Here is a 15829-nt window from a genome sequence, read left to right as displayed (position 1 = left end):
GAGGGGGAGTTGAAGTGCTCAGCCACCGGGAGATCAGATTGGTTAAGGCGGACCGAGCGCAGGTGTTGAGCGAAGCGATCGCCGAGCCTGCGTTTGGTTTCGCCGATGTAAATAAGTTGACATCTAGAGCAGCGGATGCAATAGATGAGGTTCGAGGAGATGCAGGTGAACCTCTGTCTCACCTGGAAAGACTGTTTGGGTCCTTGGATGGAGTTGAGGGGGGAGGTAAAGGGACAGGCGTTGCATCTCGTGCGGTTGCAGGGGAAAGTGCCCGGGGATGGGGTGGTTTGGGTGGGAAGGGACGAGTGGACCAGGGAGTTACGGAGGGAACGGTCTCTGCGGAACGCAGAGAGGGGAGGGGATGGGAAGATGTGGCCAGTGGTGGGGTCCCGTTGTAGGTGACGGAAATGTTGGCGGATGATTTGTTGGATCCGCTGGCTGGTGGGGTGGAAGGTGAGAACGAGGGGGATTCTGTCCTTGTTACGAGTGGGGGGAGGGGGAGCAAGAGCGGAGTTCACTAGTTATACACTAGTGAGCGTCATAGAATTATACAGCGTGGAAACATGCCCTTTAGCCCAACTTGCCCAAGCCGACTTACACGAGTCCAACCTGCCCTCGTTTGGCCCGTACCCCTCTAAACCTATCCTATCCATGTACCTGTCTAACAGCGGATGGTAACGGTGGCGCAGCGGTAGAGTTGCTGCCTTACAGCGAATGCAGCGCCGGAGACTCAGGTTCGATCCTGACTACGGGCGCCGTCTGTACGGAGTTTGTACGTTCTCCCCGTGACCTGCATGGGTTTTCTCCGAGATCTTCGGTTTCCTCCCACACTCCAAAGACGTACAGGTTTGTAGGTTAATTGGCTGGGCAAATGTAAAAATTGTCCCCAGTGGGTGTAGGATAGTGTTAGTGTGCGGGGATCGCTGGGCGGCGCAGACCCGGTGGGCCGTAGGGCCTGTTTCTGCGCTGTATCTCTAAATCTATATTTAACAGCTTCTTAAACATTGCAATAGTACAATAGACAATAGACAATAGGTGCAGGAGGAGGCCATTCGGCCCTTCGAGCCAATGTGATCATGGCTGATCATTCCCTATCAGTACCCCGTTCCTGCCTTCTCCCCGTACCCCCTGACTCCGCTATCCTTAAGAGCTCTATCTAGCTCTCTCTTGAATGCATCCAGAGAATTGGCCTCCACTGCCCTCTGAGGCAGAGAATTCCACAGATTCACAACTCTCTGACTGAAAAAGTACTTGCACGCTAGGGACAATTTTCAGACGGCAAGCAACCTACAAACCTGCACGTCTTTGGAACGTGGGAGGAAACCGGAGCACCCGGAGGAAACCCACGAGGTCACAGGGAGACCGTACGGACTGCGCACGTAGTCAGGATTGAACCCTGGTACTGTCAGGCAGCAACTCTACCGTTGGCTCCACTGCCCGAATGAGATCCTGCCATCCCTGTATTGAACAGCCCACTGGCATTTGGGTGACTGGGCGTGACCCAGATGGGCAGCTGATGCCTACTGGGCTGTGCCATGAAGTGGTCTCCTCCCCTGGAGGATGGAAGCTGGAAGGAGGGTCTGTGCAAAAGCCTATTAGCTCTTCCGAATGGAAGCTTACCTTTCGAGATACAGCGCGGAAACAGGTATAAATGTAAACCGTCCCTAGTGGGTGTAGGACAGTGTTAGTGTGCGGGGATCGCTGGTCGGCGCGGACCCGGTGGGCCGAAGGGCCTGTTTCCGCGCTGTATCTCTAAACTAAACCAAAACTGACACCATCCTACACACGCACTACGGACAATTTACAATTACACCCAGCCCATTAACCGGCAAACCCGCACGTCTTTGGAGTGTGGGAGGAAACCGGAGATCCCGGAGAAAACCCACGCGGGTCACGGGGAGAACGTACAAACTCCGTACAGACGGCGCCCGTATTCGGGATCGAACCCGGGTCTCTGGTGCTGTAAGGCAGCAACCCTGTCACTACACCACCATGCTGCCTACTCAAGAGTTCTCATGTAAAATCAGCTTCAGTGAAACAATCTTGGGCTACTTCACAGTAAAGCTTGGAGCCTCTCCACAAAGGAAACCTTAATTCCCTTTCACTTGAACGTGGCAAATGCTTTCCTCAGTTGGACTGAAAAAGATTAGAACATGATAGGTATTACATCTATATTAAGGGGTTGGACAGGCTAGATGCAGGAAGATTGTTCCCGATGTTGGGGAAGTCCAGAACAAGGGGCCACACAGTTTAAGGATAAGGGGGAAGTCTTTTAGGACCGAGATGAGAAAGTTTTTTTTCACACAGAGAGTGGTGAATCTGTGGAATTCTCTGCCACAGAGGGTAGTTGAGGCCAGTTCATTGGCTATATTTAAGAGGGAGTTAGATGTGGCCCTTGTGGCTAAAGGGATCAGGGGGTATGGAGAGAAGGCAGGTACGGGATACTGAGTTGGATGATCAGCCATGATCATATTGAATGGCGGTGCGTACAGGCTCGAAGGGCTGAATGGCCTACTCCTGCACCTGTTTCTATGTTTCTATTCAGTAGCATCTTGCTAACGTGTCCGCAGTACTCACAGGTGCAAAGCTCTTCACCATCTGCGTGATGCTGCGAATGTTGCTGTAACTCCTCTCTATTTGATACAGCATGTTGCTGTTGACTGTCATGTTCTGGGCCTTCTGGACCGCGGTGGCCAACAGCCTAAGGCCTCCCTGGACCTCCTCGGCCTTCGTCCTCAGCTGTGGAGAAACAATAAAGGTCAGGGGAGATGTGTGGGAAGTCAAGTCAAGTCAAGTCTATTAGTCACGTACACATACACGATGTGCAGTGAAATGAAAGTGGCAATGCCTGCGGATTGTGCACAAAAAAGAATTACAGTTACAGCATATAAATAAAGTTAATACAGAGAAGACAAAAATTTAGTCCCTGGAGTTATAATAGTTAACAGTCCTGATGGCCTGTGGGAAGAAACTCCGTCTCATCCTCTCCGTTTTCACAGCGTGACAGCGGAGGCGTTTGCCTGACCGTAGCAGCTGGAACAGTCCGTTACTGGGGTGGCAGGGGTCCCCCATAATGTTGCTAGCTCTGGATCTACACCTCCTGATGTATAGGTCCTGCAGGGGGGCGAGTGTAGTTCCCATGGTGCGTTCTGCCGAACGCACTACTCTCTGCAGGGCCTTCCTGTCCTGGGCAGAGCTGTTCCCAAACCAGACTGTGATGTTGCCGGACAAGATTCTCTCTACAGCCCCAGAGTAGAAGCACTGAAGGATCCTCAGAGAGACTCTGAATTTCCTCAGCTGTCTGAGGTGGTAAAGGCACTGCCTTGCCTTACCCACCAGTGCGGCAATGTGCGTTGCCAATGTCAGATCCTCTGTGATGTGGATTCCCAGGTATTTAAAGCTGCTCACCCTATCCACAGTAGACCCATTTATCTCCAGTGGCGTATACGTCCTCGGATGTTGGGCCCTTCTAAAGTCCACAATCAGCTCCTTAGTGTTTGTGACATTCAAGAGGAGGCTGTTGTCCTGACACCATAGTACCAGATCAGCCACCTCCTCCCGGTAGGGTAGGCCTTCTCATCGTTGTTGGAGATCCGGCCCACCACCACAGTGTCATCAGCAAACTTGATGATGGAGTTGGAGCTGAACCTGGCCTCACAGTCATGTGTGTACAGGGAGTACAGTAGGGGGCTAAGGAAATGAGCTACAGCCTTACAGCGCCAGAGACCCGGGTTCCATCCCGACTAGGGGGGCTGTCTGTACGGAGTTTGCACGTTCTCCCCGTGACCCGCGTGGGTTTTCTCCGGGCGCTCCGGTTTCCTCCCACACACTCCAAAGACGTGCGGGTTTGTCGGTTAATTGGCTTGGTATAATTGTAAATTGTCCATAGTGTGTGTAGGATGGTGTTAGTTTGGTTTAGTTTAGAGATACAGTGCAGAAACAGTCCCTTCGACCCACCGAGTCCATACCGGCCAGCATTCATTTCCTCCCGCCTAGACTACTGCAACTCCCTGTACACTGGGATCAGCCAATCATCCCTGTCCCACCTGCAATTGGTCCAAAACGACGCAGCGAGACTCCTGACGGGTGCCCGTAAAAGGGACCACATCACCCCGATTCTGGCCTCTCTCCACTGGCTCCCAGTACAGTACAGAATCAACTTCAAGCTCCTCCTATTCACATACAAAGCCCTAAACGGGCTTGCCCCCCCATATCAAACATCTTCTAACCCACCACTCTATCTCCAGGTCCCTCAGGTCGGCCGACTTGGGGCTACTGACTATCCCGCGGTCTAGGCTTAAGCTCAGGGGTGACCGTGCTTTTGTGGTTGCAGCTCCGAGACTGTGGAACAGCATCCCTCTCCCCATCAGAACTGCCCCCTCCATCCACTCCTTTAAGTCCAGACTCAAAACCTATTTCTACTCCCTAGCGTTTGAGGCCCTCTGAGGGGGCGCTGTGAACTGTTTATGTATGTGCTGTTATGTTTGTGTGCCGCTGTATGTTCGTTTCTTAGTACCTGAACTGACGTACAGCACTTTGGTCAACGTGGGTTGTTTTTAAATGTGCTAGACAAGTAAGATTGACTTGACTTGACTTGTGTGTGTAGGACAGTGTTAGTTTGTGGGCATTGCTGGTCAGCGCGGACTCAGTGGGCCAAAGGGTGCTGTATCTCTAAATAAAACTAAACTATAACTGCAGACGGTACTCAGGACAAATGAATTGGAGATATGCAAAAAGCCATGATAATCAAGGAAAGGTGGAGCCCACAATGGTCCATTGTTGGCTGTGGGATAGGCTATGCAGACAGCAGAACACAACAGGAAGACAGTAAAACTAGTACATTGATGAGGGTGGGGGAGGGACAGAGAGAGAGAGAGGGTTACTTTAAATGAGAGAAATCAGAGGTGGGTTAGTTTTTTCCAGTGGAACAAACTTCGTTCATTGATACAGGAAGTAGGGAGGGAAGAATGCTCTGAAATCAGAGACAATAGACAATAGGTGCAGGAGGAGGCCATTCGGCCCTTCGAGCCAGCACCGCCATTCAATGTGATCATTGCTGATCATTCTCAATCGGTACCCCGTTCCTGCCTTCTCCCCATACCCCCTGACTCCGCTATCCTTAAGATCTCTATCTAGCTCTCTCTTGAATGCATCCAGAGAATTGGCCTCCACTGCCTTCTGAGGCAGAGAATTCCACAGATTCACAACTCTCTGACTGAAAAAGTTTTTCCTCATCTCCGTTCTAAATGGCCAACCCCTTATTCTTAAACTGTGTGTGGCCCCTTGTTCTGGACTCCCCCAACATTGGGAACATGTTTCCTGCCTCTAACGTGTCCAACCCCTTAATAATCTTATACGTTTCGATAAGATCCCCTCTCATCCTTCTAAATTCCAGTGTATACAAGCCCAGTCGCTCCAGTCTTTCAACATACGACAGTCCCGCCATTCCGGGAATTAACCTAGTGCCTGACCCATTGAAATATCAATAGTGTTCATATTCATAGTTTCTTTTCCGTTCTCATCCAAAATATGTTATGGGAGGGAACTGCAGATGCTGGTTTACACCGAACGTAGACACAAAGTGCTGGAGTAACTCAGCGGGACAGGCAGCATCTCTGGAGAGAAGGTGACGTGTGGGGTCGAGACCCTTCTTCCTATATAGTTATATTGGCTGAGTGAATGTCCCTCCTGATAATTTGTGGCGCAGCGGTAGAGTTGCTGCCTTACAGCGAATGCAGCGCCGGAGACCCGGGTTCCATCCCGACTACGGGTGCTGTCTGTACGGAGTTTGCACGTTCTCCCCGTGACCTGCGTGGGTTTTCTCCGAGACCTTCGATTTCCTCCCACATTCCAAAGACGTACAGGTATGTAGGTAAACTCCTCCTGCACCTATTGTCTATTGTCTATTGTACTATTGCAATGTTTAAGAAGCTGTTAGATTTAGATTTAGATTTAGAGATACAGTGCGGAAACAGGCCCTTCGGCCCACCGAGTCCGCGCCGCCCAGCGATCCCCGCACACTAACGCTATCCTACACACACTAGGGACAATTTCTACATTTGCCCAGCCAATTAACCTACATACCCGCACGTCTTTGGAGTGTGGGAGGAAACCAAAGATCTCGGAGAAAACCCACGCAGGTCACGGGGAGAACGTACAAACTCCGCACAGACGGCGCCCGTAGTCATGATCGAACCCGAGTCTCCGGCGCTGCATTCGCTGTAAGACGGCAACTCTACCGCTGCGCCACCGTGCCGCTCGGCTTGGTAAATGTAAAAAATGTCCCTAGTGTGTGTGTAGGATAGTGTTAGTGTGCGGGTATCGCCGGTCGGCGCGGACCCGGTGGGCCGTAGGGGCCTGTTTCCGCGCTGTATCTCTAAACAAAACTAAGCTAAAATCAATACCCTCTCGTGTCAAAATCCTCTTCCTGAGATTTTGCTTGTTTTCCTGAGTCATTCTACTTCTTTTATCTTGCCCTGTGATATTTAAGTCTTTTATTGTAACGGAGAATGTGCTTAGATGAGCCCTTTCCAATTCCTTTGCTAATCTTGAGAAATTTAATGAGGTCAATTTGATTTTTGTTGACAAAAAACATGAGGAGAAACACTGTAGTTTTTCCTCATAACCCTATTGCTTGGAATATCTGCAGTCCAGGCACTTGTCTTCATGGCCTTTCATGGGCAATAGAATCTTCCAAATAGTTCGGTCTTCACCCCCTGCATTCCAGCACTTCATCAAGTTGTAACAAATCTCAACAGCGGCTGTTATAAAAATCAACTGTTTCTGTAGCCCAACATTTTAATTATCTTTGACAACAGCAGCGGTTTTATTTATTCGACATATCAGTATCTGGTTCAGCCCAACCTTTCTCAGTGACACTGCACCAAGTTAGATAAGTTTGCTGCATATCTTTGAATCAGTATAATTTTTACTATTTGACCCACATCCCATTTGTTTTTAAAACGTTCAAGGTCTCAAATAATCTCACTGCACTCCATCGTTGATTTCCAGACACCAGCGTACAAAATCGTGAGAGGAATAGATCGGGTAAACGCACAGAACCTCTAGCTCAGAGAAGGGGAATCGAGAACCAGAGGACATAGGTTTTTTTCTTAGATTTAGATTTAGAGATACAGCGCAGAAACAGGCCCTTCGGCCCACCGGGTCCGCGCCGCCCAGCGATCCCCGCACACTAACACCATCCTACATCCAATAGGGACAATTTGTTTTTACACATTTGCCCAGCCAATTAACCTACAAACCTGTGCGTCTTTGGAGTGTGGGAGGAAACCGAAGATCTCGGAGAAAACTCACGCAGGTCACGGGGAGAACGTACAAACTCCGTACAGTACAGCGCCCGTAGTCGGGATCGAACCTGAGTCTCCGACGCTGCATTCGCTGTAAGGCTTAAGGTGAGGGGGGTAAGATTTAACAGGAACCTGAGGGGTACCTTTTTCACATAGATGATGGTGGGGGTATGGAACGAGTTGCCGGAGGAGGTAGTTGAGGCTGGGACTATCCCATTGTTTAAGAAACATTTAGACAGGTACATGAATAGGGCAGGTTTGGAGGGATGTAGGCCAAACGCAGGCAGGTAGGACTAGTGTTAGATGGGACATGTTGGTCATTGTGGGCAAGTTGGGCTGAAAGGAGTGCACTGAGACAGTTTTGGTCTCCTAATCTGAGGAAAGACATTCTTGCCATAGAGGGAGTACAGAGAAGGTTCACCAGATTGATCCCTGGGATGGCAGGACTTTCATATGAAGAAAGACTGGATAGACTAGGCTTGTACTCGCTGGAATTTAGAAGACTGAGGGGGGATCTTATTTTTTTAATTATTTTTTAAAATTTATTTTAATTTAAGTTTTACAGAACTTTTTTAAACAAGTCATCCAACCCAACCCCCCTCCCACATCCCTCCCCCTGTATTAATCCTTAATAAGAAAAAGAAAAGAAAGATAAAGAAAACAGAAAGATTGCCTGGGTGGTGGAAGTTCTGAACACGCTCCTTGGAATTCCAATCAGAATAAACTATTTATGTACAAGAACCAACGAGAATAGCAGCAACTCTTCTATGTGTATAGACCCATCTTTTGTAAATAAGGACGCCAAATATTTAAAAACGTATCATATTTGTTCCTTAAGTTATAAGTAATTTTTTCCAAGTGGGATACAATTAGAAATTTCATTATTCCAACGGTCCATGTTTAAATAGGAATCTGATTTCCAAGTAACTGCGATAGATTTTTTGGCTACTGCTAATGCAATTTTTATAAATTCTTTCTGATATTTATTCATTTTAAGTTGTGGTTTTATCCCTTCAACATCACCCAATAAAAAAAAGTCTTGGGCTATGTGGGAGTTGTATTCCAATAATCTGTTCCAAAAAACCTCTTAAATTTGTCCAAAAAGGTTGAATTTTTGAACAGGACCAAGTAGAATGAAAAAAAGTACCAATTTCTTGATTGCACCGAAAACATTGGTCAGATAAGCTTGGGTTTATTCTCTTTAATTTTTGTGGTGTCATATATAATTGGTGTAAAAAGTTATATTGTACTAATCTAAATCGGACATTTATTGTATTTTGACCAATTTGTTCCATCAATATTAATATTCAAATCCGTCTCCCATCTTCGCCTTGATATATGGATTCCTTGTTTAGGTGTCTTTTTTTGGATTAAATTATTCCTTATAGAGATAATTTTTTTAATTTGTCCTTTTTGAATTAGGTTTTCAATTTCCATAGGTTTCGGAAGTAACATTTCCCAGTTTATCTCTTAGATAAGCTCTTAATTGAAAGTAACAAAAAAGAGTATTATTTGATATCTGGTATTTATTTTTCAGTTGTTCAAATTACATCAATATACCTTTTTCAAAACAATCTCCTATATATCTAATCCCTTTTTGATACCATCTATATAAAAGCTGATTGTCCATTGTAAAAGGTATGAGTCCGTTTTGAATCAGAGGGGTCCTTGCTAATAGGGATTTCTTCGTTTCATCCTCAAAGTTTACCTTATTCCATAATCCGATCAGGTGTTTTAATAATGGAGATTCTTTCAGTCCCCGTATCAATTTAGGTTCCCATTTATATATAAAGTCTTCTGGTATATTTTCTCCTATTTTATCTAATTCTATTCTCGTCCATGCCGGTTTTTCTTCTTCAAAAAGAGATGCAATAAATCTAAGTTGATTTGCTTTATAATAATTCTTAAAATTTGGAGGTTGTAATCCTCCTGAATCAAATTTCCATGTCAATTTTTCCAACGATATTCTTGACATCTTACCTTTCCAAAGAAATTTCCGCACACATTTATTTAACTCTTGAAAAAACTTCTGCGGTACTTGTATTGGTATTGTTTGAAATAAATATTGTAATTTCGGAAATATATTCATTTTTACAACATTAACTCTTCCTATTAATGTTATTGGTAACGTCATCCATTTATCAAGGTCTTCTTGAATTTTTTTTTGTAATAATAAATAATTTAATTTATTTATATAAATTAAATTATTTATTATTACTAAAAAATAAATTAATTTTGAATTTATATTGAATTTATATTCCTCATATCATTATCAATTCTTATACCTAAATACTTTATACCAATTAATGGCCATCTAAATAGGGTTACTAATCGACATTGAGTATAGTCTCCTTTAGTAAGGGGTAAAATTTCACTTTTATCCCAATTTATTTTATAACCTGATACTTTGCCATATTCTTCCAATCTAAAACCTGTTCAGCACTGCCTTCAACCACTGACCGTCACCTCACCTTCTGTCTCCTTTTTCTGTTTGTTTACTTATTTATCTATTTATTTTCTTCTCTATGTTCTAGTAATCCCTGTAAAGCGTCTTTGAGTGTTTGAAAAGTGCTATATCATCCCCGTCCATATCACCCCCGTCCTTTATAAACTCCACTGGCTCCCCATCCCCCAGAGAATCCAGTACAAAATCCTCCTCATGACCTACAAAGCCCTCCATAACCTGGCCCCATCCTACCTGACCGACCTCCTCCACAGGCACACTCCCACCTGCACCCTCCGCTCTGCCGCTGCCAATCTCCTATCCCCCCACATCCGGACTAAACTCAGATCCTGGGGGGACAGGGCTTTCTCCATCGCTGCTCCCACCCTATGGAACTCACTACCCCAAACCGTTAGAGACTCCCCCACACTCACAACATTCAAAACATCGCTGAAGTCTCACCTGTTCAGTACTGCCTTCAACCACTGAAGGTCACCTCACCTTCTGTCTCCTTTCTCTGTTCATTTATTTATTTACTTATTTATCTATTTATTCATTTCCCTATGTTCTCAAAATCTCTGTAAAGCGTCTTTGAGTATATGAAAAGCGCTATATAAATAAAATGTATTATTATTATTATTATTATATAAATGTAATGCATTATTATTATTATTATTATTAAAAGATAGTTTACGCAACGAGTCTAATGGCTTTGTTAAATATATCAAAACATCATCTGCAAATAAATTAATCTTAAATTCTTCCTGGTTAACTTTGAAACCCTTAATATCTGAGTCAGTTCTGATTAGTTCAGCTAATGGTTCTATCGCCAGCAGGTGATAATGGACATCCTTGTCTAGTTGACCTTTTTAATTGAAAGGGTGTTGAGGTTTGGCCATTTGTCACTACTTTGGCTTTTGGATTAGCATTTAGAGCTTTAATCCAATTTATAAAGGTTGTTCCCAACCCGTATTTTTCCAATACTTTATATAAAAAATCCCATTCTAACCTATCGAATGCTTTTTCTGCATCCAAAGCTACTGCTACACTTATTTCATCCCTCTTTTGTGCCAAATGCATTATACTAAATAATCTAGTTACATTATCTGCAGAATGTCTATTTTTAATAAACCCAGTTTGATCCATATGTATTAATTTTGGTAGATATTTAGACAATCTACTAGATAAAATTTTTACTATTATTTTATCATCTGTATTCAACAAAGATATAGGTCTGTATGATGCTGGTTTTAAAGGGTCTCTATCTTTTTTTGGTATTACTGTTAGGATCGCTGTCGTAAAAGGGGGGATCTTATTGAAACATATAAAATTCTTAAGGGGTTGGAGAGGCTAGATGCGGGAAGATTGTTCCCGATGTTGGGGAAGTCCAGCTTAAGGACCGAGATGAGAACGTTTTTTTTCACACAGAGAGTGTGAATTCTCTGCCACAGAAGGTAGTTGAGGCCAGTTCATTGGCTATATTTAAGAGGGAGTTAGATGTGGCCCTTGTGGCTAAAGGGATCAGGGGGTATGGAGAGAAGGCAGGTACGGGATACTGAGCTGGATGATCAGCCATGATCATATTGAATGGTGGTGCAGGCTCGAAGGGCCGAATGGCCTACTCCTGCACCTATTTTCTACGTTTCTATGTTTCCGTGCTCTAAGACTCTAAGATCTAAAGGTAAAGGCATTTCATCCCCCCAACGTCTGTTACACCATTCACGCAGATTGTGTTTAAGTACTAGACACAATGTGCTAGAGTAACTCAGCATGGATGGGTGACGTTTCGGGTCGAGACCCTTCTGCAGACTGAGCAGGAACCCTGGTGAAAGATCCTGACCCACAAAAATCTCCCAACCATATTCTCTGGGGAAACTGAGTGATCCGCTGGGTTACTCCAGCATTTAGATCCTTTTTTTTCCGTAAACCAGCATCTGCAGTTCCTTCCATACCCTGCACATCCTTATGCCAATTCAAAAGCCTCTAAAATGCCACAATCAAATCCGTCTCAACCACCAACCCTGGCAGTCACCACCCTCTGGGTAAAAAAGTTGCCCCCCACATCTCCTTTAAACCTTGCTCCCTTCAATTTAAAGCTATGCCCATAAGGGATTATTTGATCACAAAATGCTGGAGTACCTCAGCAGGTCAGGCAGCATCTCAGGAGGGAAGGAATGGGCGACGTTTCGGGTCGAGACCCTTCCTCAGTCTGAAGAAGGGTCTCGACCCGAAACGTCGCCCATTCCTTCTCTCCTGAGATGCTGCCTGACCCGCTGAGTTACTCCAGCATTTTGTGAATAAATACCTTCGATTTGTACCAGCATCTGCAGTTATTTTCTTACACGGGGATTATTTGATAATCCTTATCAAATCCTGAAACTTTATTAATACAGTTCTTGCCTCACCTCTTGAATAGTCCCAACAGTTGTATTTTTTAAAGAATTTAGTTACTACAATAAAGTAAAAGAATAAAATATTAGATATTTTTGGTTTCTGATCCATGTATTTAGAAACATAGAAAATAGGTGCAGGAGTAGGCCATTCGGCCCTTCGAGCCTGCACCGCCATTCAATATGATCATGGCTGATCATCCAACTCAGTATCCCGTACCTGCCTTCTCTCCATACCCCCTGATCCCTTTAGCCACAAGGGCCACATCTAACTCCCTCTTAAATATAGCCAATGAACTGGCCTCAACTACCTTCTGTGGCAGAGAATTCCACAGATTCACTACTCTCTGTGTGAAAAAAAAACTTTCTCATCTCGGTCCTAAAAGACTTCCCCCTTATCCTTAAACTGTGACCCCTGGTTCTGGACTTCCCCAACATCGGGAACAATCTTCCTGCATCTAGCCTGTCCAACCCCTTAATATAGATATAATACCTATCATGTTCTAATCTTTTTCAGTTCAACTGAGGATAGCATTTGCCACATTCAAGTGAAAGGGAATTAAGGTTTCCTTCGTGGAGAGTTTCCAAGCTTTACTGTGAAGTATCCCAAGACAGCTTCACTAAAGCTGATTTTACATGAGAACTCTTGAGTAGGCAGCATGGTGGTGTAGCGACAGAGCTGCTGCCTTACAGCACCAGAGACCCGGGTTCGATCCCGACTGTGGGTGCAGTGTGCGCGGAGTTTGTACGTTCTCCCCGTGACCGTGTGGGTTTTCTCCGGGCGCTCCGGTTTTCTCCCACATTCCAAAGACGTGCAGGTTTGTAAGTTCTGTAAATTGACCCTTGTGCTGGTGTGCGGGGATCGCTGGTCGGCGCGGACTCGGTGGGTCAAAGGGCCTGTTTAATGCACTGAATCTCCGGTCTCTTTAGATATATCTGCGCCCCTCTATTTTTGATCTTGGACATCCTTGAATTGCTCCACCATTAACAGCCCTGCTTTCAGATGCTTATGTTTTAGATTTAGATTTAGATTTAGAGATACAGCGCGGAAACAGGCCCTTTCGGCCCACCAAGTCCGCGCCGCCCAGCGATCCCCGCACATTAACACTATCCTACACACACTAGGGACAATTTTTACATTCACCCAGTCAATTAACCTACAAACCTGCACGTCTTTGGAGTGTGGGAGGAAACCGAAGATCTCGGAGAAAACCCACACAGGTCGCGGGGAGAACGCACAAACTCCGTACAGACGGCACCCGTAGTCAGGATCGAACATCTCGGATGTTCTGGTATGGTACATCTCATCTTGAGTGCAGATGCGACGTGGACGGAGGAATTGGGAGTAGGGGATAGAGTCTTTGCAGGAAGCAGGGTTGGAAGAAGTGCAGTCGAGATAGTTGTGGGAGTCAGTGGGTTTTGAAATAGACGTCAGTCAATAGTCTATCTCCTGTGATGGAGACTTTAATTCTCCTTCCCATTCCTACACAGACCCTTCTGTCCAAGATCTCCTCCACTGTCAGAGGGAGGCCATTCTGAGCATTAGAATTCCCATCCTGCACCTCTTCATCTATCGCTCTCTCCTTTCCTTTATGACTCTGCTTAATAGTGTCCTCTTTGACCCAACTTGGCATCAGTTTTGAAATGTTATAAAGCTGCTGGAGAAATGTTAAGGAATGTGCCGGAAGGAACTGCAGATGCCCGTTTACACCGAAGCTAGACACACAATGCTGGAGTAACACAGCGGGACAGGGCGGCACGGTAGCGCAGCGGTAGAGTTGCTGCTTTACAGCGAATGCAGCGCCGGAAACTCAGGTTCGATCCTGACTACGGGTGCTGCACTGTAAGGAGTTTGTACGTTCTCCCCGTGACCTGCGTGGGTTTTCTCCGAGATCTTCGGTTTCCTCCCATACTCCAAAGACGTACAGATATGTAGGTTAATTGGCTGGGTAAATGTAAAAATTGTCCCTAGTGGGTGTAGGATAGTGTTAATGTACGGGGATCGCTGGGCGGCACGGACTTGGTGGGCCGAAAAGGCCTGTTTCCGGCTGTATATATATGATGATGATATGAGACCCTTCTTCAGACTTTTGGTGCTTTTGCTATAGAACATCCTGGGAAAAAATGCCAGTCATTCTGTCCTTGAGTTGAATAAAATTTCCATTCTGTCGAGTCACAGAGCCATGCAGCGTGGAAACAGGCCCTTCGGCCCAACTTGCCCACACCGGCCAACATGACCCAGCTGCACTAGTCCCACCTGAGCATTTAGTCCATTAAAGTCCGATTAAAGAGTCAGATGGTCTCCAATGAGGTAGATGGTCGCTCAGGACCCCTCACTAGTTGTTGCTAGTTGCCTGAGAACAGCTAGGAAGAAGCTGTCCCTGAATCTGGAGGTGTGCATTTTCACACTTCTGTACCTCTTGCCTTGTGGGAGTGACCGGGGTGGGACATAGGGCAGGTTTAAAGGATCCTGTGGCCTACTCTTGCTCCTACTTTCTTACATTCTTCTAAATAGGTTTTATGCAGGTACAGCAGGCAGTGAAGAAAGCCAATGGAATGTTGGCCTTCATAACAAGAGGAGTTGAGTATAGGAGCAAAGAGGTCCTTCTGCAGTTGTACAGGGCCCTAGTGAGACCGCACCTGGAGTACTGTGTGCAGTTGTACAGGGCCCTAGTGAGACCGCACCTGGAGTACTGTGTGCAGTTGTACAGGGCCCTAGTGAGACCGCACCTGGAGTACCGTGTGCAGTTTTGGTCTCCAAATTTGAGGAAGGATATTCTTGCTATTGAGGGCGTGCAGCGTAGGTTCACCAGGTTAATTCCCGGAATGGCGGGACTGTCGTATGTTGAAAGACTGGAGCGACTAGGCTTGTATACACTGGAGTTTAGAAGGATGAGAGGAGATCTTATCGAGACGTATAAGATTATTAAGGGGTTGGACACGTTAGAGGCAGGAAACATGTTCCCAATGTTGGGGGAGTCCAGAACCAGGAGCCACAGTTTAAGAATAAGGGGTAAGGCCATTTAGATTTTTTTTAGATTTTAGAGATACAGCGCGGAAACAGGCCCTTCGGCCCACCGGGTCCTCGCCGCCCAGCGATCCCCGCACATTAACACTATCCTACACCCACTAGGGACAATATTTACATTTGCCCAGCCAATTAACCTACATACCTGTACGTCTTTGGAGTGTTGGAGGAAACCGAAGAGCTCGGAGAAAACACACGCAGGTCACGGGGAGAATGTACAAACTCCGTACAGACGGTGCCCGTAGTCAAGATCGAACCTGAGTCTCCGGCGTTGCATTCGCTGTAAGGCGGCAACTCTACCGCTGCGCCACCGTGCCGTCAGAACGGAGATGAGGAAAAACGTTTTCAGTCAGAGAGTTGCAAATCTGTGGGATTCTCTGCCTCAGAAGGCAGTGGAGGCCAATTCTCTGGATGCATTCAAGAGAGAGCTAGATAGTGCTCTTAAGGATAGCGGAGTCAGGGGAGAAGGCAGGAACGGGGTACTGATTGAGAATGATCAGCCATGATCACATTGAATGGCGGTGCTGGCTCGAAGGGCCGGATGGCCTCCTCCTTCACCTGTTGTCTATTGTCTATAAACTCCTGAAACATGCCACGCCATTCAACAAGATCATGGTTGATGTTCAACCATCGCACAATCTTCTTGTTCTTTCCTCGCGTA

The 15829-nt window shown here is 45.9% G+C and overlaps 1 protein-coding gene across 1 annotated transcript in view; it reads right to left on the bottom strand.

The window, feature by feature from the left end:
- Window positions 1–15829, bottom strand: part of epoa (erythropoietin a) — a 65073-nt gene that overhangs the window by 13556 nt on the left and 35688 nt on the right. The window contains exon 4 of the mRNA XM_078427803.1: window positions 2578–2739. Coding sequence (XP_078283929.1) covers window positions 2578–2739 — 162 coding nt within the window. The remainder of the gene's footprint in view (window positions 1–2577; window positions 2740–15829) is intronic.

Source organism: Rhinoraja longicauda, chromosome 34 (assembly GCF_053455715.1).
Source record: "Rhinoraja longicauda isolate Sanriku21f chromosome 34, sRhiLon1.1, whole genome shotgun sequence".
Lineage (NCBI taxonomy): Eukaryota > Metazoa > Chordata > Chondrichthyes > Rajiformes > Arhynchobatidae > Rhinoraja > Rhinoraja longicauda.
This window is presented reverse-complemented; position numbering and strand designations above follow the sequence as displayed.